This window comes from Xenopus tropicalis, chromosome 9, assembly GCF_000004195.4.
Source record: "Xenopus tropicalis strain Nigerian chromosome 9, UCB_Xtro_10.0, whole genome shotgun sequence".
NCBI lineage: Eukaryota > Metazoa > Chordata > Amphibia > Anura > Pipidae > Xenopus > Xenopus tropicalis.
The window spans coordinates 49,335,032-49,362,423 of NC_030685.2; the positions used below are offsets into that span (position 1 = coordinate 49,335,032).

The 27,392-nt window shown below is 36.0% G+C and overlaps 2 protein-coding genes across 2 annotated transcripts; one reads left to right on the forward strand and one right to left on the reverse strand.

Annotated features, from left to right (window-relative positions):
• Nucleotides 1-3,561: 3,561 nt before the first annotated feature.
• On the forward strand, nucleotides 3,562-5,970 carry cryga.2 (crystallin gamma a gene 2). The gene is made up of 3 exons (XM_018097277.2): nucleotides 3,562-3,609; nucleotides 4,968-5,210; nucleotides 5,666-5,970. The coding sequence occupies exons 1-3, from the start codon at nucleotides 3,562-3,564 to the stop codon at nucleotides 5,936-5,938; spliced, it is 564 nt and encodes a 187-aa protein (XP_017952766.1). The 3' UTR covers nucleotides 5,939-5,970.
• A 451-nt stretch (nucleotides 5,971-6,421) lies between these two features.
• On the reverse strand, nucleotides 6,422-27,158 carry LOC100489361 (carboxypeptidase O). The gene is made up of 11 exons (XM_018097354.2): nucleotides 27,049-27,158; nucleotides 24,209-24,284; nucleotides 19,357-19,481; nucleotides 18,176-18,290; nucleotides 16,945-17,046; nucleotides 15,665-15,769; nucleotides 14,007-14,117; nucleotides 12,261-12,351; nucleotides 10,242-10,444; nucleotides 7,515-7,599; nucleotides 6,422-6,828 (listed from the first exon to the last, which is right to left on the reverse strand). Exons 1-11 carry the CDS (start codon nucleotides 27,126-27,128, stop codon nucleotides 6,557-6,559), a joined length of 1,365 nt encoding a protein of 454 aa, XP_017952843.2. The 5' UTR covers nucleotides 27,129-27,158; the 3' UTR covers nucleotides 6,422-6,556.
• Between the last annotated feature and the right edge of the window lie 234 nt (nucleotides 27,159-27,392).

The window sequence follows — 27,392 nt, forward strand, 5'->3', positions numbered from 1 at the left end:
AATATACACCAGATACCTGATTTTTCCAAGAATGTAACTTCAAATTTATCACATTGTGAACTAGCAATTCTCTAATGCCTTTCATTTTATTTAGATGATGTTTTTATGCCACAGTTTGCCTTTCTTGCAAATTGTTTTTGACTGTTTTCTAAAGGTGAACCTATCTTGCAAGGAATTAGCTGCTTTGAGTTATCCCCACAAATGGGATATACATTATAAGCCCACATGGTTATCTATGTCCCAGCATGGGGCTGTTTTATTAACATGTACAGGTATAGGACCCATTATCCAGAATGCTCGGGACCAAGGGTATTCCGGATAAGGGGTCTTTCCATAATTTGGATCTCCATACCTTAAGTCTACTAAAAAATTAATAAAACATTAATTAAACCCAATAGGATTGTTTTGCATCCAATAAGGATTATTTATATCTTAGTTGGGATCAATTACAAGGTTCTGTTTTATTTCTACATAAAAAAAGGAAATCAGTTTTAAAATTCTGAATTATTTGCTTATAATAGAGTCTATGGGAGATGGGCTTTCCGTAATTCGGAGCTTTCTGGATAATGGATTTCCGGATAAGGGGTCCGATACCTGTACAAGTATTTTCTGAAACCTTGAATAGTTGGATTTTATTAAAGAAAAAATTGCAAAATTTCACCAGGAAAAAACTTAGCAAGTAAAACTGGCGAGTCTCTGTAGGAGTCTATAGAAACTGTTGATTATAACTTACAATTGTCTTTTGCAGTACTGCCTAAAAAACACATGAAAGGATGTATAGTATCTCAGGGGGGCCTGGGCCTCAGGGTCTGCTTCCTCTATAGCCGCTCTTGGAGTTATTTTTATGCTTAATTTTGCAGAGGACACACATAATTTTGGCGTGCCTGTAAGAGCAAGCGGAGAGGGACGGTGGCTAGGTACCCATGTGTGCTGGGCCCCTCCAAAGATATTTTTGCAGGGGGGGGGTACGAGCTTTTCTGTATGTCACTGATGACTCTATATCAAACTACACTGCCCTATGGATCAAACCTTATATAACAAAGTTCTACCCTCATTAAAACTTTGATGGAAAAAAGATTTCTACTGCTGATTGAATCTCGTTTCCTACTGCTGATTGAATCTTGTTTTTTAAACTTTATTTTTTACCAAAGAAAAAAGTTACTTATAAGTCTTTGTGTAAAATGTTTCTTTTGTGTCTTTAGAAAAAATATATTTTAAGTGTAACTACAAATTAATTCAAGCATACTTAGAAAGCTTATGATGGGAAACATTATATTTATAGTTTTTCTAGTTGCCCTCAGGAAATAACCCATAAAGAGTAAGATCACAAAGTGATCAGTGGGCACAGTGACCAACTTACAGTTTTCCCTACAGTCTGTTGAGCGTGAAACCATTTTCATTGAAGCACTTGCATCGAAATGTGCTCCTTGCACTTCCGTATAGTTGCAATCAGCGTCACTCAGTGAGCGCTTACTATTCCTGTTGACACATGGAAACCCTGGAACTACCACCACATCCTGATCAGGCGGTAGCTCCAGGGTTCCCCCAGCTGCATCAATAGGCGTGAAGAGAATATGTCACTCACATGCTGAACACCGGCCATGGTGCAAGTCAGACTTAAAAAATATTCAACACTTCTGATTTGCAAAGTAGTGTGTATGTAGTTATGTATATTTTACTGAATGGCAAAACTGCTGTAGGTGCAGCACAATTGTGTCAAGAGAATCGCCAGATTGCTTCTGCATTGATGCCAGAATTCTGGGACTAAATGCTGCATTGTGGGAAAAATATGGTGATTTTGCACAAAATTGGACTTGAAATTGCACTTTGCACACTACATAAAGGTAAGTCAGTGCACCCTTATGTCTTCCTAGTGGCTGCTACTTCTGCAACCTGGTATTCGGGACTGCAATCAGAAAAGGGGGGGACTGTTGTACTGGACCTGGTGAAATTTTCATCCAAATGGATTTGTAGCACAAAGTTACCTAAACTGCGTATCTTATGTATAAACGTACATTAAAACTTACACAATTAACATAACTTTCATAAAAACTTCTGTGACTTGCTTAGAAACTACAGTAACCTACAAAGGAACTTACATAACTTATATAAATGTATAAAGCAATGACAAGGCAAAGCAGTTTACCAGAGGCAGGTAGCTGGGTTGGTTTGGAGTAAACTCCACTGACCACCAATTAATTAAAGGGGTTGTTCACCTTTAAAATAATTTTTAGTATGGTGTAGACAATGATATGCTGAGACAATTTGTGCTAAAAAGTTCAGTTTGAGGTAAATTTAAAAATACGAATGTTAATAAATCAACCCCTTAGTCTCATTAACAATATAAATAACTAGCGATGAGTGAATTTGTCCCGTTTCGCTTCTCTGAAAAATTTACACAACTGCTGAAAAGTTCAAGAAACAGCAAAAAATTTACAAATATGTGGCCACCACATGATTTTTTTATGTGTACGACTTTGGACGCAACCTCGACTTTTTTTATGCAACCGCATATTTTTCCTCACTCAACAAATTTTGTAAATCCATGCCGGGCAAAAAAATTCACACAATACCTTAAATAATTGCAACCAATTCTTATTTGCATATGTTTGTCTAAATTGCAAAAACTAAAGTACTTCTTTCAATACCTATGCCAAGCCATGAATACACTTAAATAACTGTCCTAAAAAAGACCTGTTGAACTTGTAGTATTTTTTTTCAGGGGGAAGAGGATCCGCTCTCTTCTCCAGCTACGCTGACCTGCACTTAAAAGTATAGCTTCCACTTGCAGGCACACGCAGCAGACTGAAGTGGCGGACAGCCTGAAAACATGAAAGCAGGCATTTTCGGGCCGGCCTCCACTCTGCAACTTTTCTTGTGCCTTCACACAAGCCAAAGCTGTACTTTTAAGTGCAGATCAATGGAGCTGGGGAGAGAAGTGGATCTGCTTCTCTCGGTCTAAATCGCTTTGTTTGTAAAGGGGCAAAATGGAGAATTTGATTTAGAAATGTTAGCTATGTTAGCTAAATGTCAGTTAGCTATGTACAGGGCCAGGCAGCCGGTGGTGCCAAGTCCACCTGCAAAGCCTCTATAAGGCAGTGCATTAGCTGTGCACTTCCTTCTTCAGCTTGATACGATTTTTATGCAAACAGACGCCACTGAATGAACTAGGTGGGCAACCCAACCCTTGCTAGGGTAGATAGAGAGGTAGAAGATGAAACTAACTTATTCTAGCAATGAGTGCTAGACAGGTTAGATAATAAGGACAGCTTGAGTCCCCACAAGGAGTCAGTATTTTGGGTAGGGCCCCAGTGGTGATTATACACAAGATAAGGATTGTGACTGTGTAGGATTAGGGTAATTAGTGTAGTGACCTGGAAAGCTGTAAAGAGACAGCTGTGAGAAGCTTGGGTACTGTAAGGAGACAGGGGCCCTGGAGGCTTCAGGTAAGATACACTGTGACTTACAGAGAAGTTTTCTGATTGGTTTACTCCAGTCTGTTCTGCTCTGCATATTGAGAAGCCTGCAATAAAGTCAACTCTGCTTCAACTCTGTGTGGTCATGACCACTGTTCTCAGCAAAGGCCTAAACTGGTCCCAAAGGGAAAAGGTAACAACTCTGGCAACCAACTTTACACATGTGCCCTGGCCCTTAGGGGTACATAACTGAAATCCACTGTCTGTAGACAATCTGTTTGTCAATTCTATGTCCAAAGTGATTACTGTATCTGATCTTGCAGGAAACCAACAATTAACTGCACAAACACATTCTTTTTGGGCAACCATTGTTAATCCATGTCTTTTTATCATTTATATTCTACATCTGCACTTAGGGATATGTTGTAGAAAATATTGAGAAAAAGAATAGCTGCTTGGGTTTTCATGCTTTTAATTGGTTCACTATACTATAAATATTTTTTACATAAAATTATATTTGTCATATATCCAGATGATTCTGTATTCACTGTATGCAATGAACAGAACAGAATTTTAACAGAACTTTAACATTGCTGACAGAATGGCTAAATGTCCCTATTTCAATGCCATCAAAATCCCTTAATGTACCTATTCAGTGCCATAAAAATCCCTTAAACAATAGTTCTGATCTGTACAAAGAATACATATTACTGTAAAGAATACAAAGGGCTGAATCCCATTTACTGCCATTTAGCACTTTTGTGGATATTTTAAGCTTCTGGTTTTATGGGAGTATATAAGGGACAGCACACAGTAATCGAAATTAGCAAAGTGAATCACCAGCTATGGGAAAGGTATGGTTCTTGACACCTTAATTAAGTCATTTATGAAAGAAAGTGCTTGGAACATATAATTCTAAAAATATAAAGGGAATGCAAATCATTTACTGTGATTTAGTGTAGGGGAATAGTTCTACTTTGATAGTTTTTCATCCAACTTAATTAACAAGTTTTCAAATTCTTTCTTTAGGTTATTTTAAAAGAATTCTAATACCTTACAAATACAATATACTGAGAGGTAAAAATATAAGGACAAAATATTAATATAAAATGTTAAATGAAGATGAAAGGCAAAATCCAGTTGTGGCTGTATCCACAACAAATATCTTAAAGAAACAATGAAATGTAGAAGCTACTGACCCAGTTATATATATTAACAAAAAGATCCATAAATCCTGCTAAAAGTTAATTTAATGCATCATATTACAATAACATTGGGAGAATTGCATGTCAGTTGGTATATAAAAAGTGTGTTGAATTGCAATTGTTATATTAAATTCATTAAATGGATGAGTTGAAATCTTTAATAAGATTTGGAGAACACTTGAGGACTCTAGGTAGTGCAATAGATAAGTGCTCTATTTCAAGTTTTTAACTTCCAGTACTGTGTTTATATTTGGAAAAGTCAATAATTGTATCCAAATGTGACTCGTTATCCAAATTTGACAATTAATAACTCTGCATATTTTTACCATTTAACACTGTATATTAGATCATCTTTTACGAGGACAGGAATTTTGGTGGGCGCTTCTATGAATGCGACACCGATAGCTCCGACTTGATATCCTTCTTTAACCGCTGTGGCTCAATTCGTGTTGAACATGGAAACTGGATCATCTATGAATTCCCCAACTTTGGGGGGTACCAGTATTTTCTGAAAAGAGGGGAGTATCCTGATTTTAACAAGTCAATTTGTTTTGGTGATTCCATCCGTTCTTGCAGGATAATTCCACAGGTATTTGAATAGTTTTTACTGGTCTAGGAATCAAGTATATTTTTGGTATATCCCATTGAAGACTGGTATAAATAGAAATTAGAGTACATAAGAATAATGCTTAAACTAGTGAGCACTGACTGGCCTTTTCTGTCAATTTTAACCAGAATTATCATTCATTGGTCTGTGGAACTAAGGAAGGACCCATGTGCCATTATGTGTATACTTGAGTAACTAAAATTTTATTTTATGACTCTGCAGGGTGAGGGCAGTGAGGTTGTGGAATACCCTGCCAAATGATGTTCTAATGGCAGATTGAAATAATGCCTTTAAAAGTGGCTTAGATGACTTATAATATCCAAAGTTATAGTGATTTAAGATCTACAATATATGTCAAGCTCAAAACAAACAAACAAATAAACAAACATATATATATATGATATAGTTGATTTAAAGAATTATTTTTTTTGTTTTAGCATGGAACATGCAGAATAAGAGTTTATGAGAAAGAAGATTTTAAAGGTCAAATGATGGAGTTCACTGAAGATTGCCCCCAAGTTTATGAAAAATTTAATCACCACAATATCAGTTCCTGCAATGTGGTTGAAGGGCATTGGATCTTTTATGATGAACCCAATTACAAAGGATGTCATTACTACCTGCGACCTGGGGAGTACAAAAGATATAATGACTGGGGAGCTGTAAGCAGCAGGGTTGGTTCCTTTAGAAGAGCATCCGATTTTAATTGATAAAAAAATAAAATATTGTTCATGTATCTAAAGATGTCTTATTGTTCATTTATATTGTTTAGAAGGTATTTTAAATTAAACAAATGCATCTATTTATTAATGGGGACAAACAAATCCCCCAAACCATTTATAATCTATATAACAACGAAGATCAATTTAAACACCACCTAGAATATAGGCTAGTTCCCAAGGCAAAATCAACCAGAATGTTGGGACTCCAGTTGGTAGGGCTCACGGATAGGTGAAATCCCTTGGAGCACACTACAATGATCTTAGTACATTGGAAACAGACTAACGTGGTGTGAGTAATACCCATTGTGAACTTGTACAAAAGAAGAACCTTTTTGATTAATAAGCCTAGTATCTTTAGTGCTACAGAGCTCTCAAATGCAAAAGGAAAAATGCTGCCTTGTATTGATCCACTGAAATGTCATCAGGGATGATTTTTTAGTATTGTGTATCTTACTGTGCATGATAGACACATTTGTAACAAACAGGCATTTATTAGACCCCCAAAAACCCTTCTAAATGTGTGAATTATTTCAGATTACAAGGACACTTAATTTTCTTTAAAAAGAAGACAATCTTGTTAAAACAAATTTTTCAGAATTGGTGTGGTTAATGCAGTAATGCATAATACATGCAAACAGCACAAGAAAGAAGCACATTTAGCCACATAAAAGTCACAGTTTTTGCACTATTCTCAAGGTATTTTTCGTTGGCATACTCCATCATAGATATTACTGCAGTCATTGTCTCTTCACAAGTAGGCTTTATCAGTTCAGCTGGAAGCTGAAAACCATATGTGCCATTGTCTCTCAGTTCAAAGGTGTAAGAGAATTTTATTCCAATATCACCAGCCCAGTCACATGAGGATCCTGAGTTTTCATCTGTTAACAAAAGAAAAGATGTGTTCAAATTTCTGTTGATTAAAGGGCACCTACTATTAAAAAAAAAAAATTGCCCACTGGAGTTGCAGATCCCACACTTCAACAGATGAAAATAATATTTTTTTTCCCCCAAAAATGCTCCTCCCCCTAGCTCACACATTATGTGCATGCACATGGTGTAAGATTGGGGGACTTAGCCGGACGAGTCACTTATTTTGCACATTCAGGTCACATAACATGTCGCCCGCCAGCACTGGGAGCTCCGTACCAGTGCAAAGACTTATTGATTTTACATTTTTGGTCCCCTGTAAAACATAAAACTGTATCATATTTCTATTGTCTGTACCCAAGCTGAGATGTGTTGCTGCAAAAGCCTGCCAGTTAGACTTTACCCATCTTGATATTTGTCTGTTCATGGATTTTAATGCTAGCCACCTCTCCTATGGTTGCGATGCATTCAGACAATTGCTACCTTCCTTGACCTTTGACTTGAATAGGACTATGCCTCTGCAGTGCTGATTAACATCTACAGTGTATACTGGGTCCCACCATGCCAGTACATCCTAACTCTAGGGAACTTTACCTAGGGATTATCTAGGGATGCCACTTCACCAGATCTATGCACAAATCTTATTACTAACTGGTATTAATAATATATTTATATATAAAGCAATGTTTCTGCTTACACAATACGACAGATGATGAGCCCACTGTGTACACGATGTTATGTTTTTCCTTCATTTTAGCAGCAGCGGCTTCTGCAACTTTTGTCTGGAAAAAAAAACTAAGTAAATATTTCACAAGATGATTTTTACAAAAAGCTGATTTAAAATTCTTGCGTAGTTTTCATATATAACATATTTCACTATTATTTTATTTAATATTTATTATTATTTTATAGAAAAGAATTTTGAATTTTGTTATTTCAATGAGATTGGTTCTGCAGCAGGGGCTGAACCATAGAAAGTAAGGGAATTGCAATCTCTGGAAGCACCAACACCTGATTAACACAAACAGGAGTGTGAGAGAAATGCTTTTTCTATTAGTACACATACAGATAAACCCACTTAACTAAACTCATATTAGTCACAGAAAATTGTATTACAGTATCCCATCTAATCAAGATTTTTTTGTGGGGCCTCATGTAAAAAATGGTGGTATTGCACAGTTTCCTTAGTTTATCTCAAGTCATGACACATTCAATACCACAAATCTAACTGGCTTTATTTGTGATAAGCATGCCAGTAATTTGGCAATACATTTCACAATATGTCTATATCATAATATACTCTATTTTAGATGCTGTGGTGGTCATTTATAAACATTGGGCAAAGTTGCACCTAAGCAGTAACCCTGGCCAGCTGCAGGTAAAACAATGAAAAAAACACCTAATTGGTTGCCGTGGGTTACTGCCAGGTGCAAATTTGCCTATTGTTTATAAATGACCACCAGTCAGTATACTGAAAAATGCATATTTATTATTTTATTTAATATTTTATTTTATTATCATATAAATAAGCTTCTGTGTAGCCAAAGTGGTAGCCATTCAGTCTGAAAAAAGGATAAAAGGGCACAGGTTACATAGCACATTACCTCTGTGGAATATAAGGGGATTCAATTTTTTTTGTAAGGGTATTGGCACAACAGTAGATTAGTTGCGGTGATAATTCTTCATTCTCCCAGACTCTGTCCTTACTCTGTTGTTTTGTTGTTCAGTGTAGTGGGCTGTACTATGGTTCTACCTGTCCATTCCTCAGAAGGACTTGTCTCGACACAGATACAGCATTAAACTGTTCTCTTCCAGCTTTAGCATGTGTATTCAAAGGTGGCAATGCTGGGCAACAGTGATAATTTGCCTAGCATCACTTGGACTTTCATTACATGCAATGGAACCACATGCAGTAGCTGTAATGAAATGCTTTGGGGGGCCACATGCTATGTTAGTCATGAAATGCTTTGGCTCCTTTAGCTACTGCTCCCCGTTCCAAACTTATTCCCCTCACCCTCTTGATCCAGTGTTACTGCCCAGTCCTAGCAGCTTCTTACTCTCCCTCTCCTTTAACAATGACTGCCAACTCTGCACCACTTTTGGGACTTCCCATTCTCCTCCTCCCTTAGCACCATGTATATTGTTATATATATTACCCCAGTTATGCATGCATCATTTAGTGTGTGCTTAAAGAATAAGTAAACCTTTTTTTTCTATGAGTAAAATTACTTTAAACAGCCTCCAGAATTACCTACCTTTATCCCAGCATTCTCTCTGACCTGGTTCCTCAGTCAGAAGGTGTTCTTTTTCTTTTCTTCCGTGTGCAGAGTGAAGCCCCACCCCCACTTCCTGTTCAGTTCTGTCTTCAATTTGACAAGGTTGTCGGAGTGGAGAGCCTTCCGCGCATGCCTGGAGGCAGCAGGAGCCAGTCTGTGCATTAGCAGGGTTTTTTTTTTATGAGAGACCTGAACAGGAAGTGGGGGCGGGGCTTCACTCTGCATAAGGAAGCAAAGGAAAGGATTAATGTCTAACTGAGGAACCAGGTCAGACAGAATGCTGGGACAAAGGTAGGTAATTCTGGAGGCTATTTAGAGTAATTTTACTGATAGAAAAAAGGTTTACTTATTCTTTAAAGCTTAGATTACACCAGTGATCCCCAAGCAGTGGCTTGCGAGCAACATGTTGCTTGCCACCCCCTTTGATGTTGCCTTAAACAACATGTAAACCCCCCCACAAAAGATGAATCTGTAAACAGACTCTTTGAAATCTTTAAACACATGGTACTCTGGTTGTTTAAAGGTTAATAGTAAGGCTGCAGCATCCCCATAATCACTTTGGATTCCTTTTCCACCTCTAACCCTCTCGGCCCCCTCTCTCAGAAATGTACTTTGGCTGTTGGCTACTGGGCATGCTCACTTTCAGCTAAGGTAGTGAATCTTCTTATCTTACATTACTAAACACACCAATTCCAGTCTAGCCATCAATGAAGACAAGGCATTGCTGGTTCCCATTGAAACTCTGCTCTAATTGACTACTACTACTACTAGGCTTCTTACCCAGCCTGCCTCTCTGCCCTAAAGGTACATAGCTTAAACATGCAGATACTACACCCACCAAAGTTTAATATATTTAAAACAGATCTATCTGCCTTAGCTACAACTCCCAGAAGCCCCTAAAAGCCCACACACTGAAGGAACAGTTGCACCAGTGGCTGGGATTAGGGACCAAGAGATGCACATGTATGTATGCAACATTATGTTCTGCCACCCTGCTAATAATATCATGCAGAGAGAAGCTGAAGTTTCCACCGACATCCACATCTGTGCCCAACGGTCAGTACATTTGCTAGTATATATATATATATATATATATATATATACACAGTATATATATGGGTTTATGTCTATTAATATCAAATACCTACCATTTCCACATGGTTTACTGAAGGATTTGTTGTGGAACCATAAGGAAGGAGAATATATTGTCCATAGGAGTGAATGGTAAGATAGAAAAGAATTTGAGATTTTGTTCTTTCCATAAGATTGGCAACTGCCTGAGTCTCAGGTTCTGAAGCAGGGGCTGAGCCACAGAAAGTTTGGGAATTGCAATCTCTGGAAGCACCAACACCTGGTTAACACAAACAGAAGAATGAGAAAAATGCATTTTTAAAACTTTATTATCAGTACACATACAGATGAAGCCACTTTGGTTTGTGTGTTTAACACAATAACTTAACTCATTTAAGTCTCACAAAAAATTGCATCACAGCATCCCATCTAATTAAGAAGTTTTTTTCTGGGGCCTCATGTAAATAATGGGGGTATTGCATGCTTTTGGAAAGTCATGACACATTCAATACCACAAATCCAAGTCATTTTATTTGTAATAAGCATGCCAGTAATTTGGCAATACATTTCACAATATGGTGTGGACATAATATTATAATATGCTCTATTTTAGAGACTGTGGTGGTCATTTATAAACACTGGGCAAATTTGCACCTAAGCAGTAACCCATAGCAACCAATCAATCATCAAAAAGCTTGCATTTTACCCCATTTTATGCAACATACCAGCATTCCTAAATATGAATTCCAGGGATTTAATGACCAGTTTGATATCCAATATGATAGATTTACCAAACTGTGTGGCAATCGCATGGATATTTAACATATAAAGTATATATATTTATATATAGATATATAGATATATATACAAGTATGGGACCTGTTATCCAGAATGCTCGGGACCTGGGGTTTTCCGGATAGGGGTCTTTCCGTAATTTAGATCCCCTACCTTAAGTCTGCTAATAAAATTATTTAAACAGTAATTAAACTCAATAGGATTGTTTTGGCTCCAATAAGGATTAATTATATCTTAGTTGGAATCAAGTACAAGGTACTGTTTTAATATTAGAGATAAAAAGCTAACCATTTTTAAAAATATGAATTATTTGATTAAAATGGAGCCTATGACAGATGGCGTTTCCGTAATTTGGAACTTTCTTGATAATGGGTTTTCCGGATAAGGGGTCCGATACTTGTACTTTATATGTTATATATCCATGTGGGTGCCACACAGTTTATTTGAGAAAAATAAAAATGAATAGTGTTAATAATGAACTACAAATTGTATTCTGTTGTCCTGAACTTTATAGTCACATGACTTTAAGGGTTCTGATTCAGTTCAATTCAACACTTAAGGGGTATATTTATCATGCTGTGTAAAAAGTGGAGTGAAGCATTACCGGTGATGTTGCCCAAGACAACCAATCAGCAATTAGATTTTATCAGTTAGAAAATCAAAGCAAAGCATCTGATGTATGATGTAGACATTGATATTCTGAGACAATTTGCAACTGGTCTTTATTTTTTATGGTTTTTAAGTTATTTTTTTATCCAGCAGCTCTTAATTGTACCTTAGGTGTAATCAAGTACAAGGTACTGTTTTATTATTTCAGAGAAAAGGGAAATATAGTTAAAAATGCTGAATTATTTGATTAAAATTGAGTCTATGGGAGATGACCTTCCTGTAACTTGGATAATGGGCAGGCTCGGATTTGTGGAGAGGCCACAAAGGCCCAGGCCTATCATCGCAACAATATTTTTAAATTTTGCTCTCATGCGGAGCAACGGGGACCTCTCCTCACTGCTCCGTATGGGACTTTAAGTGATCAATGGGGGCGGCCTAGGGGCGCCCGGAAGACAAATCTGAATTCTGGATGGGTGCTTCTGCAAACTACATTCAACATCATACAATAGTAACACACTGCTCTGATGAAACCAGGGCCAGATTAGTGCCCTCTCTTTACAATGTCAGTGCCAACCACTACAGGGATAAAATGGATTATGCACTAAAACATTTTTAATTAAAGGACTTTTTTTCTGCCAACACAACTGTGTAAAATAAATGATTATATAACCAACAATCAAGTTATGACTTACTGCACCATGATGAGTTAAAGTTACGATTCAGGTCCACTCCATAGCATGTGGCATTATTATGTGGTGAGCGATTTTTTCTCCACAGGCGCTCCTGTAAATTGGAGGAAGGAATCAAAGAGTATTTTGTGGTGCTGATTTTGAACTAACAAAGTCCTTTTTCAATTATTGGTTTGGTGTGTGAATGAAAATATTAAGAAATTAATAGATAAGTCTATTACTATACTAGGATTTCCTTCTGATTCTATTGAGCTGAGGTGTCTTGTCCTGCTTTCTGATTCTGTTGCAGTTATAGACGCCATTCCTGAATTCTAACAAAATGTCCCTATTAATCTAAAGCTGGCCAAATATGGGTTTTGGAGGAAATGACTTGCCAGCCGACATCTATTTAGGGCTTGGTCAGGTATTATTTGGGAGATATGGAATCTCTTGTCAGTTAAGAACTTTAAAGGTGCTGTCCTCTCCTCATTTGGTTGCAAGGGCTAGTATTATAGATAATTGCCACTGTAATACATGATGCCATCTTCTATATAATATTACATTCACATAGTGAATAGAACGTACTATAGAAAACTACTATAGAACACTTTGTAACAATATATTTAATGCTTGATCAAACACAGTCAGCTACTACAGTTATTTTTGTATCATTACATTTTTTTTTGTAACATTTTTGTAATATTGCAATTAATAAAAACAGTCAGGTACTATAGACACGTTTGCAATATTGTGTGCAATGAACTAGCATGAAAACATACTATAAGACACTATAGACAACAGGACAGGTGTTCATTTATAAATCCAAGTGCAGGTCCAAAATTTTTGGATATCCCTAATTTTTTTTTCAGTATTTAAGTGCCAGCCTTCTCTTATGGCCTTTTCTGATAAATAACATGCAAGTAAATGCACCGACAGAAAGGAATCCTGAAATTACCATCAGCCTGGACAAGGTGGTAATTCCAGGGCTTCTTAAATGACTTGCGCCAAGTGAATGTGATGATGTTACTGAACTGATAATGTAAAAACACAAATACAGGTTTAAAACCTTGTGCATGTGATTTACTATAAACTTTTATGGGACCCAACTTACTAAAAGTTGGCAAGTATGCTGGAACTCTACTTTGCAAGTAAATTCTGCATTTTGCAGATTATACTGTGTTTGTAAAAGACAACGAACAGGTTGTATGTGTTTCCACCACTCACATTTTTCTTCTGACGGAAAATGCATCATGGGCCATTAGCCTTAAGCTTACAATGTCAACTGCAATGTCATAACCCAGGCTCTAAAATATATATCTTTAAAGGGATACTGTCATGATTTTTATGGTATACTTTTTATTTCTAAATACATTGTTTACATAGCAAATAATTCACTCTACCATTTAAAATGTTATTCTTGAACCATTAAATGAATTTTTTTTATTGTAATATCATTGTGTAGGTGCCATTTCAGTTCATTGTGCCTGAGTCTGAGCTTTCAGAAGGAGCCAGCTCTACACATTAGAAGTGCTTTCAGGTAACCTATTGTTACGCCCATATAACTGGAGGAGTCCCAAGTGGGACTTGGATTTCTTACTATTGAGTGTTTTCCCATGACAGTATTCCTTTAACCTGAATTATAACTTATGAATTATAGCAATCATTGACTCTGCAGATTTCAAATATAAAATGGTAATATTGGTGATACTAACCACAGCGCAAAAGTCTTAATTAAAAAGTTTTAAAGAGTCAACCATTTTGATGACTTACTGTTGTCCAGGAGTAAATATATCCATCAATATTAAACACTGGTACTACATAGAAGTCTACTTGTTTGAGAACATTGGTTAGTAATTTGTTGTTACTGTGGCTTGAAAGGATCTGAAAAAAATACATATATTATTTCAGATAGTTAAACTCTTTCAACGAATTCACTATTAAAGTGGTAGTTCACCTTTATATTAACTTTAAGTATGATGCAGGTATTGATATATAAATAGGCAAGAGACTGAATAGAAAGATAAGTGATAAAAAGTAACAATAACAATAAAACTGTAGCCTCACAGAGCAATAGTTTTGGGTGTCGGGGTCAGTGATACAGTAAAGTTTTCGGAGGTTTTGAGCAGACTGCAGACTTAAAAATGCTTTAAGGCCAAATCCAGCCCTTTGGCCTGACGAAGGGGTATGCCCCTGAAACATTGCTGGTTTTGCTTGAAAAAAAGTTCTGTCTACCAAGTGTAAACAGAAAAAAGTGATGGTCCTATGTGTCTGTGTGTATAGAAGAAAACAACTAAAGGAACAGCATTTGCAAACAACTCTCTTTAAGATAGGATAGTATACAAATTACTTTGATTTTGTATGTATCTAGACTTTCATACATATATAAGAGTTAACATAGTTTTGGATGCAAACAATGTACTGTATTAAGAAACAGAGCAATGTAACAGAGTAAACAGACTGTACATTAAATTCCTGGGGTCAAGTTTGTATTGTTACAAACAGGGGTCTAAAAGTAGACATGTTATGCCTCAGGTGTGTCACAGGTGTTTCAAAGACATATAAAGGTCTCTAAGGGGTGCTGATTGAGTATGTTTCCAGATTCATAGCCTTCCCCTTGATTTGGAGGACCAAACAAATCTTATAAGATTTTGCTTTTGGTCCGTCCCTATTTGCATATTTATACCTTTGGTGGCAAGTTTCATTTCTGTTTTATTTACTAATCCACGAATCCGAATCCCAAAAGGGAAAAAAATCGGATTGGAAATGAAAATTTTGCGACTTTTTCGTCGCCACTGCGACTTTATCGTATTTTGCGTGACTTTTTTGTCACCGTTGCGATTTTTTCGTATTGCGCGATTGTAAATGGCGGAAAAACCAATCCGATTTTTTCACGACGGCGATGGAAAAGTAGCGACAAATACGGAAAAATCGCGGCAGCGGCGAAAAAGTCGCAAAAATACAGATCATTACGAAAAAAACGCATTCGGACGCCTTCGGACCGTTCGTGGATTAGTAAATCTCCCCCTAAGTGTTAATATCTGCAATGAATTTTGAACTAGAGTGTGCAAAATGTGTTTGGAATTGGTTCTCCACACAGCTAAACTTTTTGTTTATTAGTCGCTATTCATCTGAATCCAAAAATTAATTTGAGCTTCTCTACAGTTGGAGAAATAGATACCAAAGTCATTATCCCCCAGGAATTAATGGTCAGTGAACTTAGTCAAAGCAGAATTTCCTCTGCTCACATCTCTCAATACTTACAGTTATATGAATAAAACGTTTTATACACAATATAATAATTTTTATTACACATTACATTACAGTTCTTACATATTACTAAAAATTATTTTGTGTATAAAAAACTTTACAAACTGTGTTTTATTTTACTGCTATAAACTCATATGTAACTGTCATTAGAAATCTGTTACCTCTTTCACAAACCATTGACAGTAAGCAACTGCAATCCACTCTCTAGCATGGATTCCACAGTCCATGAAGATTATTTTCTTTGGTTTGTCTGACGGCCATCCAATCTGGAAGGATATGCAACCAATAAGTGCCTTTTTAACTTATATTATTATTCATATTTATTTATAAATGTTATAAATATATAAGTACCTTTTTAACTTATAGTTATAAAGTGTTGGTGCTATAGAGGTTAAACAATATCATTACTGTATTATATATTTTCTTGTAGTGTTTTCACCTGTTAGGGCAATGGAACAAGGGACATTTTCTCACCCAAAGTAAATTCTGCACTATGATGGGAGACAAAATGTCTATAGTTTTCTTCCCACTGGCAGTGATGTGAATCACCAGTAGGAAAATATATGTGACGCATATTTATCCCAAAGTTTCCTTGTGAGGTAACTTCGGACAACTTCAGAAAGCAAAAGCATTGCATATGTTTTCCACTAGCGATTCAAATTACTGCCAATGGGAAAGAAACTAGGGAAGTTTGGTATATATTATACGCAGAAAGTATTTTGGCACCAGTTGTTCTTAAAAGATGGTTTATTAACCCACAGTAACTTGTACTTTCTCAAAAGCTGTGAGGCAGGCCATTGATCGTTTGCTATTTAATTTGTTCAAAATTTGTTCATAAAGGTAAGTACTTTCATTATTTTGCTGATGATTCTAAATTGTGCAGAACTATAAGTTCCATTCAAGATGCTGCCAAAGAGTGATTTGTTGTTAAATGTTTATAAAAGGTTTTGCACTTGGACCAGAATAACATGAATGCTTATTATACACTACATAAAATTATGTTGAGGCTTCCTAAATTAAAAAGTATTTGGGATTTTTATGGACAGTAGATGTGTGTACTGTCTTGCATATAAAAGGGAATTTACTTGATGGGTTAAGACATGATGTTGCTTCATTTGAGATGCCTGGAACGGCTTTACCTCAAGCATGCAGTGTAGGTTTGGGCTTCAGTCCACTGAGGAGCTGGAAAGGATGTAGAGACATGAAACTAAACTTGTTACAGGAATTGAACAATTAAACTTAAGAGGAACGACTATCAAGGTTGAAGTTGTTTTCTTTGGAGAAAGGTGCTTTTTAGAAATACGTTAGAGAACACTATAGACAAATAGCATAACACTGGAATCCTTAACAATGGGACCAATTAGACCTGAGGAACAGAAATTCCACTTAAAGATATATATGTGTGTGTGTATATTATATATATATACATATACAAACTCACTTTAAAGTAATAGATTGGCCGCAGTTCATATGTAGATCCCATAAAATGTTTTGTTACCAGGTCCCTGTGTTTCAGCTGAATTTGTTCCATCCAATCATATATCTGTAAAAAAAAGGTGTAACCAAATTTATACATAGTACTTATGTATCTGTAAATGCAGTCAAAATAATGTCACTTTATTTCCACCATATATTTTTTGATTTGATGCTAAGACCAGTTAGTGTAATATATTTCCTTAATTTGTTTATAGTTTCGAACCACCACTTTGGCAATTCGGTTTTATTGGTGTGTTCTCCACTGTTTATATTATTATGTATAAATATAATATATATGTGTACATCGCAGAGCAAGGAACTTTTGCAAGAATCTTTAGGGTTTGGTGAATCTCTAAAGTTTGGTGAATCTACTGCTTATTTAGCTGACCCAGGATAGACAGAAATGTCAACCTAATACATTTGCGTGTTTCTTTACTTTAAAGTGAGTTACTGTCACTTTATTTCCACCATATACTTTTTGATTTGATGCTAAGACCAGTTAGTGTAATATATTTCCTTAATTTGTTTATAGTTTCTAACCACCACTTTGGCAATTCAGTTTTATTGGTGTGTTCTCCACTGTTTATATTATTATGTATAAATATAATATATATGTGTACATCGTAGAGCAAGGAACTTTTGCAAGAATCTTTAGGGTTACGTGAATCTCTAAAGTTTGGTGAATCTACTGCTTATTTAGCTGACCCAGGATAGACAGAAATGTCAACCTAATACATTTGCGTGTTTCTTTTTCATTAAGACCTATGACTGCTCTTTTTTCTCCTATATCAAACACTTATTTATGGTAACTCCAGCTTTTTTGACACACAACATTTTTGCTGTTTCACAAATCTTTCAGTGAAGGGAAATGGGACATATTTGCTCATCACTACTTTTGAGTGATTTTGGATAAATCACCTCCCCTACTACTCACACTCACTTTCTCAATACCTCCATTTTTGCGTTTTACTTGTGGAATCCTTGAGTGCCTGAATGCCCTTTGCTGATGTCCTTTTTTTCCATCAAATTAAATGATGATGTAATTCCTAAAGCATCCCCTTTTTTAAGAATGTAGCTTGTCCTCATTGGGTGTTAATATGATGTATGAGAGAAAACAGCTTTTAGTATAAATTGCTTTTCTGTATAGTGTACTATTTTTTCCCAACATTTTTTGACAGGGAGGATTTATTTCTTACCTCATCCATTGGATGATATTTAGTATAATCGTAATTGTCCAATGATATTTTTTGCATTTTTGTCTCAATTGGTGTATTCCTGTTGACCAGTTCCTGCACATCACTGATTAGGATTCTTGAAATGTAAGAAGAAAATATTTACATGTATTTTTAACTTTTGTAATTTATAGTTTTATGCTCAAATCAACTTTTTATTCCTCTGTAAAATCAATCCAGATCCTCTACATTAAAACATTAATATCAGAACCATTTTCTCTGATAACACCTGAATGCCATTAAACAAGCTTAAGCATGTACAAGAACATAACTAACTAAAAGTTTCCTATAACATACTAAAAGTTTAAAGGTGAACCACCCCTTTAAGAAACTGATGGGGGTTGTTTTGATGGCAGATTCTATTAATTCCTTTAGGAGTTACTTAGATAATTTCTTGAACAACCATAATGAAAGTATAATGATATTAGGAGCCAAAGTTAGTTTAGTGTTGGTAAGCTCACATCCTCAGGGAAAAGCACAGTTAGTGCTCGAAACGTTGGATTTCTTTGCTTAAATAAACTTACCATTTTTTTGCCAAGTCCTGGTGTGTGCAGCTCACTGTCTTGCTTATATTTTTGCTAGCACCCTGGGCATTTTAACTTTAATAGGGTGTGCTCCGTTTGTTCCTGTATATATATATATATATATATATATATATATATATATATATATACAGGTATGGGATCCCTTATCCGGAAACCCATTATCCAGAAAGCTCCGAATTACGGAAAGCCCGTCTCCCATAGACACCATTTTAATTAAATAATATAGAATTTTAAAACTGATTTCCTTTTTCTCTGTAATAATAAAACAGTACCTTGTAACTGATCCCAACTAAGATATAAATAATTCTTATTGGATGCAAAACAATCCTATGGGGTTTAATTAATGTTTTATTGATTTTTTTAGTAGACTTAAGGTATGGAGATCCAAATTATGGAAAGATCCCTTATCCGGAATACCTTTGGTCCCGAGCATTCTGGATAATGGGTCTTATACCTGTATATATATATATGGGTCATTTGGAGGAGTGATAGACTTTTGCCTTTTTTAAACCCAAATTATGTAACTTAGTAACTTTTTCAAATTGCAGACTTTAATGTAAGTGAAGAAGCACAGGTTTGTACATTTAATTATTGACTTACTGATATGGTAGCATGTTTTGCAAAAGCTTCTCTTTTATTTCTTGCAGATGGGAAAATGGTACCCGGACATGCATCTCTCTTCCTGCTTGGATTTGTTCCACCATAACTGGTTTCCATAAATCAAGCTGATAAATTAAAAATATTTATTCATATTAATATTTCTTGGATAAATTGGTAGCAATTGGTACAAGTTCACAATTGTACTGTATGTATTATATTGTATGAAAAACATGATGCAACTTTGACCCTGAGATATGATCATCTGTTCTAAGAATAATTAACATTGTTACTGAAGGAGATAAGGCTAAAGGGTGTAGTGTGACTTCCCAGGGATCTGAACTGTGACTGCTATGTTGAACTATGAACAGTTATAATAAGAGCGTATTGGTGACACAAGTGACATTAGACCAAGATAGATTATTAGAGGTTGTGCAGCACTTAAATGCATTAATATTTTTTATTCATACCTGATTTGCAGTATATTTAGATTAATATACTTTTGTAATCTACAGTTATTCATAGAGGTAGTAATATAAGCAGAACTATAATGTAAATATCCAATGGATATTGGTCCTAGTAGCTTGCCATTACAGAAAGCTAATAGACATTTTACATTATGATATATTTTTATTTAATCATTGTTTCATTCATTTATCTCAATTATGGAACCATAGAACCATTAAATTCCATGTTTTGTGCTGCTTTGTATAGTTTTTTCCGCATTGTTTAATATACCTGTATTATGGTTACTTTTTGGTAAAAAGTGGCAGAGTTTTTACTATTTACAACATTTTTTCGCCAGGCATGGATTCACAGTAAAATTCTGCATTTCGCCATCGGCTAATTTTTTTGCGAAATAGCCACAATATTTAAGCACAGAAAATTTGAGGTTGCGTCAAAAAAGTCGGGCATGCAAAAAGTCATGTTTCACAAAATATTTACCGTTTCGCAAATTTTTCCAAGTTTCACTAATTTTCCGGCAAAGCAAAATGGGACAGATTCGCTCATAACTAATTCCTTTAAATTCCAGGAATGATCCAGTCAGCAGCAGATCATACAGGATGCCATCATTTGTGTGTGAGAGCACCCCTGCTAAATCTCTGACAGTGCCTGTCAGCATTCCTGTCTCTGTTCACACAGCATGCCCATAGCAGTTCCTATCAGCGTTGCTTAAAGGAATACTGTCATGTTTTTAACACATCAGTTAATAGAGCTTCTCCAGTAAAATCCTGCATTGAAATCCTTTTTTTAAAAACACAAATAGATTTTTTTTATGTTTAATTTTGAAATTTAACATGGGGATAGCCATATTGTTAATTTCACAGGGTGCCACAACCATGTGACCTGTGCTCTGATAAACTTCAGTCACACTTTACTGCTGAGCTGCAAGTAGGAGTGATATCTTCCCCCCCCCCAGAAGCCGATCAGCAGAACAATGGGAAGGTAGCAAGATAGCAGCTTCCAGTAGGTATCAGAATAGCACTCAGTAGTAAGAAATCCAAGTCCCACTTGTGACTCCTCCAGTTACATGGGAGTAGGAGAAACAATAGGTTACCTGAAAGCAGTTCTAGTTTGTTGCACTGGCTTTTTCCGAAAGCTCAAACTCAAGCACAATGCACTGAGATGGCTGCCTACACACTAATATTACTAAAAAAAAATACATTTGTTGGTTCAAGGATACAATTTTAAATGATAGAGTGAATTATTTGCTATGTAAACAGTGTAATTTAGAAATAAAAAGTATACCCCAAAAAAAGACTGTATCCCTTTAAAGATATAAATGGACCTTCCTGACATTGATAAGTTTATAATGCACACTTTGGTGCATGATCAAATGTCAATCTTGTAAATGATATAGTCATGCACTTCCTATTGTAAAATAGGTTATCAGTAGTCACAAGGAATTCCATAACCATAAAAAGGCACAAGACCAAAGGCTTTTTACACAGGTCGTGAAATGTTAAGGTGATTTTTAATATCCTTCTATTTTACAACAAGGGGTACATTATTTATTATAATATACACATTTTTAGCTGTACAGGTATGGGATCCATTATTCATGAACCCATTATCCACAAGGTTCCGAATTACAGGAAGGCAATCTCCCATAGACTCCATTATAATCAAATAATTCTATTTTTTAAAAATGATTTCGTTTTTTTCTGTAATGATAAGGCAGTGCTGTGTACTTGATCCCAACTAAGTCATAATTAATCCTAATGGTTTATTTAATGTTTAAATAATTTACTAGTGCATTTAAGGTATAGAGATCCAAGTTATGGAAAGAACCCCAGGTCCTAAGCATTCTGGATAAAAGGTCCCATACCTGTATGTGTATATGTGTTGATATGTAGTATGTTATATTCACTATGGTGGTTGATTATTGATATTGATTAACTACTGATATTGATTAACTACTGATCAACTAGATTTATTTGAATTTCCAAAATCCTTCCTTTCTAACAATGGTAAGGCATGAATAGAGTGCCTGTTATGTTAAAAATAGTATATTAATTAATTTCTATGAGCAGTCCTATATACTCAACAATACTCATCCTTAGGCACAATTTTGAGAAACTAGCTTTTCAAACCACCGTCCAGTTTAGTTAGGAAAGAGTTTACCTTTTTTAATTATAATGAGGGTTGTTCAGCCTCATTTATTAACGTGAAACTTAAATGTGCTTAGGATGTTCTATTATTCTAACAAGACAGCTTCTAAAAGATACAGAGCATCCTTGTAGACCCTTGCAGGGGCACCCTTGGTTCTCTAGAAACTATAAAAATGTGCCATATAGGTAAATGGCCTGTAAACTGTCAGGGAAGCCACAACCTTTACACGCTGCATACCTTTCTGTCTTCCCATCTGCCAGTCCCCATAAATATATTAAATGCAAGCAGTACTGTATTCATAAGGCTGGTTTCTAGTTTCTGCACTATGAAATGGAGCACAAAGATCTGATGCAATTCATTAAGGCAGTGCTGAATATTGCCTGTGATTGTGCACTGTGGGACTTGTTAGACATTCACAGTGTATAGACAATGCACATAACAATGCAAACAGATGTACAGTACAGATGTACAATGCATGTTTGACCCTTGAAACATATTTATTTTTATATGAGCTCAGATTGTAGTTTATTAGTTATTAACCTGTGTGTATCTTTATTACATTTTACTACAGTTGTTGATAATCTAGAGGCACTATATTTTGATAATCACAATCAGCCTGCATTAGTTTTATTATTTTATTGATTTGTTTATTTTGCTGTGTTGTAAAAGGTTTGTGTGTTGATATGTCTATAGTTTTTGTATGGTCTATGCACATTTGGGGTCAAAATTACACCTCACTTTTGAAAGAATTTGAAAGAACTATGCCAAAATAACAATAAACAAAAGAAACTAGCCATTAAATGGAAGTAGCCAGTGAGTAAAATAATCCAGACTATGACACGTTACTTAAGCCTGAAAACCGTTAAGTAATAGTGAAACTCACCCAATTCTCTGAATGACCCGGGTGTAAAACCCCCCCTAGGCATGTGATCAATTTCAATATGAACTGAAGCAAAAACTTACTTACCAATCCGAACCTGATGTACAGATGTACATACTAAAATATACAGATGTACAGTGCAGATTTACAATGGACTGCATGTTTGACTCTTGATAGAGATTTATTTTTTTTATACCAGCTCAGATTGTGGTTTTACTAATTATTAAGCCACACGTCTTTTTATTGCATCTTATTAGAGTTGCTAATCTATATCAACTATATTTTTGATAATGAAAATCAGCATACATTAGTTTTATTGTTTTATTTTTTTTTTTCTGTAAGTGAAAAAACATTGCAAAGCCTTACAGTGATTACTTTTAATGCTGTGGTTCAACTTATTTCTCAAGTGACACAATTAAGTTGAAGAATCAACTTTAGGATACACATATTGGCAGGGCTGGGCCAAGGTATTTTGGCACCCTAGGCAAGGGCTTTAATCAATGCCCCCCATCTGGCATTACCATTTTCCACCTTACCATTTGCCCCCATCTGTACCTGTGCCAGCAGCTGCCAATCCCTCATATTGCCCCCATCTGTACCTGTGCCACCAGCAGCCAATACCTCAAATTGCCCCCCCATCTGTACCTGTGCCAGCAAAAGCAAAACCCTCATATTGCCCTCCATCTGTACCTGAGCCAGAAAAAGCCAAAGCCTTTTTTGCCCAATTTGCCCCAACCTGTACATATGCCAGCAGGCAGCAGCCAAAAATCTATATTTTATATATTTTTTATATTTTAATATTATATCATATTTTGCCTCCAAACCATATGTACCTGTGCCAGCAGCAGCCAAAAATTGCCCCCTATCTGTACCTTCCTGTGCCAGCAGCCAGCAAGCATCAGACAAGCAGCCAGACTGTTAGGAGTGAGCGACAACTCGGAAGTTCAGAACAGCAAGGTTTTATGGTACGCACTGGCAAAGAGAGGGGTGGGGAGGGCTCCTGGCGGCTACCAAATAGTGAGCACAAGTGACACACCAAGGCTGCCAAGTAAACTACGAAAAAAAATATTCCCCCTTTAAAGTGTGCCTCCCAGTTACTGCACCCTAGGCAGGCACCTGCTCTGCCTACCCCTAGTTCCGGCCCCGCATATTGGTTTGGGATCACTTATGCATTTTGTTTTTATTACTATGTTCTATTGTATGAAGAAATTATTTATGGGGACCACGAAACCAACCCTGAACAGCATAGAATCAATTTTTTGATCCCTAAAGCCTTTAGCATACGCATCAACTACCAGTTGCAGAACATAAAGCTTGGTCATAGAATTTGCCCTTTAATTGTAAATATTCTTTTCAACTTACCATCCATTCCTGAATTAAGCCTTGCATAAACTGGGCATGTTTCAGTGTCTGAGGGATCATTTTTAAAACCTGATCACTGAAAAAAAAAGTAACAAACAGATTTTGGGCATTTTTAGAAAAGTTTCCTGTGGAAAAGCATGAAACATTTGAGAATGTTTCATGATTTTAGGAATGACAGTAGTCACATTTACCTAATAACAAGAAAAATATTTATTTATAGGAATTAAAGAGATGTTGTCAGGAAAAAAACACTGGGCAAATTTACTGATGGACAGTAAACCATAGCAACTAATAAGAAATTTGATTTTATTGCTCTATTTGCATCTGGCTATACAAAGCTAGTCACTAACTGGTTGCTATGGGTAGCTGCCCAGGTGCAGATTTGCTCATTGTTAATAAATTAGTAAAATTTATATTATGTATTTTACTGTAGCTGTGGAAAGATGTTTTAATTAGAAACAGTATAATTTTTTATGCTTGACTGGAAAACATTTTTTCATTCTCTTCAAAATGACTTTAAATTTCATTCTGGCTAACAACTGTAGCAACTGTAACTGTCAACTCAATAAAACATTCCTATTTTTCCGGAAAATGCCCTTTACACTCAAAAGTTTTGATAAATCTTAAAACAGACCAAACTGTTTCTGAATTCCCACGTTCTAAATCAGTAATTGAAATTAATATGATATAAAATAAGTTAAATACAGGTATGGGACCTATTATCCAGAATGCTCAGGACCTAGGGTTTTCCGGATAAGAGATCTTTCTGTAATTTAGATCTCCATAACTTAAGTCTGTTAAAAATAATTTAAATATTGAATAAACCCAATAGGCTTGTTTTGCCTTCAATAAGGATTAATTATATCTTAGTTGGGATTAAGTACAAGGTACTGTTTTATTATTACAGGGGAAAAGGAAATCATTTTATTTGCTTATAATGGAGTCTATGGGAGATGGCCTTTCTGTAATTCGGAACTTTCTGGATAACGGGTTTCCGGATAAGGGATCCCATACCTGTAATAAATTCTAAAAGAGAGCAATTCTGTGATCACTGGATCCTTTAAACGTAACACTGTGATGAACAAAAGTTCTTAGCATCATGCACTATGACCCTTATAATCTACTATCTACTATAAAGGCAATAAAACAACCTCCATTGCAATAATCTCTTTTCCTAAAGTTGTAAAATGCTGCAGTATTGTGTTGTGCTCTTTGACGCTTATGCCCTGTGTAGTACATGAGCCCTGCTGTGTTTATATAATATAATATCCAAAAATACATATAACTCTATTGCAAATATGTTAAAGGGGTAGTTTACCTTTGTTTGCCTAACTTAACTAAATGACTCTATTTGTCCTCTGTGCCCTATTAAAAGTGCTTCAATCCTAAAAAGTAACTCTAAGGGGGAACAAATTTACAAAGGTACAAAATTTTTGAATCACATATTTTATATTACCATAAGTAACTTCTTTCACTGGCTGCCTTCTCCAAAGCAAGCTGAGAGAGGATCTTAATTTACTCCAGGTAAGCGGGAAACATGTTTGGCGATGACATCACTGCCTGTTCATTGCCCTTAAGCTGGCCATACATGCACCAATAATATCATATTATTCAGTGCGTGTATGGCAAGTCAGCCGATATCGCAGGAGGCAGCTGATATCGGTCAACTCGCCGATTGGCCAGGTTAAAAGATTTTGATCGGGTGCCATAGAAGGCGCCTGATCCAAATCTGCCTTCAGGGCTGAATCGGCAGAAGGAGGTAGAAATCCTAAGCCCTGAACAGTTAGTGGCCGATTGTACGATCTTTCGTGCGACCGATGGTCACTAATTTTTTACACTAATGTTTTACAGTTTTAAGCTACTGTTTTAGCTCTAATCCTAAATTAAACTGTAGACAGATCAATGTGTATGATAATGTGTGCCAATAACTCATGTAACACAAGGCCTGCAGAAAGAACAAGTTGCGCTTTTAAATCTGATCACAGGAATGCAAATAAAATGGACATTACGGGCATGCGCAGAACACCCTGACTTTCACTGCTCACACTATACACAATGTAGAATTGCCGCAAACTGTAAAGAGGTCAGAACTCCCTACCGAGTCAGCATGGGTCTGAACTGGAAACCATACAAAACTGCTAGTGCATATATAGTACATTAAAATCTGCTCAGTATTGCATTTTCTTTTATATAAAAACCTTTCAAGGTGAACAACCCCTTGAAACTCCCGATTCTTGAAAGTTTAACTAAAATTAAAAGCACCAAATCATTTTAAGACCTATTCTGACTGGGGGAGGAACAAAACAGCTATCATTTCCCTTTACTATATCTATACATTGCAAAGACTTTCTAAACAAGGTGTTTTACAATTGGGTGTAAACAGGGGCGGCCCAGGCCCAATCCTGTAGCCACTCCCCCGGTCACTGGTGTCCTCCCCTGAGTGCGCATAAGGGAAACGCGTCAGGGGAGGACGTCAAGAGGGGGGCCAGAAGGAGGCGGGGGATGCGGTCAGTGGGGGCACCTTCAAGCACCTGCAGAACTGCCTGCATGTGTAAGGCTAATCCGGAGCCAAAATTTGCACCACTTAACGCTATGATCTCAACTTTGTGCTAGATTTTCTATCACTTTTCTTTGTACAAAGGCTAGGTACTAAGTTTATGGCAATCTAAGTAATGTAATAATATATATTTTCTTATAGTGTATCTGATTTATATTCAGATAATGCTAAGAAAGCTTATTATTAAAAAAATATATATATAAAGAATATAGATGAAGAATAGTTAAAAAAAAAAAAGAATTTTTGCTACTAATTAGCAAAGCAGAATTATTCCTATACTCACCCATCATATTTCACCTTCATACAGAATCCTTCATATACTAGGATTCCCAGCAGACAGAACCACAAGTTGAAAAGCTTCATGGTTTCTTACCAACTGTAAGTTTGCGCAGGTCTCACTGAATCTTTGTGAGAAAAATCACTGATGTTATATATATGTGACCAATGTGAACTTTGGCACACTGATAATATTATCTTTTTCATCTTTATACTAGCAGTATTGCAGTAAGAATTACTTAAATATATACTCGCCGCCCTATAAAATGCACTGCTTCATGTAATATGATCTGAAATATTGCAGTTTACATGTGTAGAGTCTGGAAAAGATTACAAGGAGTAGATGGTTAT

Excerpts from the sequence above, each read along its gene's own strand:
- LOC100489361 (XM_018097354.2), bottom strand. The coding sequence starts at position 27,128 with ATGAAGCTTTTCAACTTGTGGTTCTGTCTGCTGGGAATCCTAGTATAT. Across the intron at positions 10,445-12,260 it reads CTTTAACTCATCATGGTGCA|GTGTTGGTGCTTCCAGAGAT; the intron begins GTAAGTCATAAC and ends TGTGTTAACCAG. Across the intron at positions 7,600-10,241 it reads CAGTAAACCATGTGGAAATG|ACAAAAGTTGCAGAAGCCGC; the intron begins GTAGGTATTTGA and ends TTTTTTTTCCAG.
- cryga.2 (XM_018097277.2), top strand. The coding sequence starts at position 3,562 with ATGACCACTGTTCTCAGCAAAGGCCTAAACTGGTCCCAAAGGGAAAAG. Across the intron at positions 3,610-4,967 it reads ACTGGTCCCAAAGGGAAAAG|ATCATCTTTTACGAGGACAG; the intron begins GTAACAACTCTG and ends ACTGTATATTAG. Across the intron at positions 5,211-5,665 it reads CTTGCAGGATAATTCCACAG|CATGGAACATGCAGAATAAG; the intron begins GTATTTGAATAG and ends TTTTTGTTTTAG.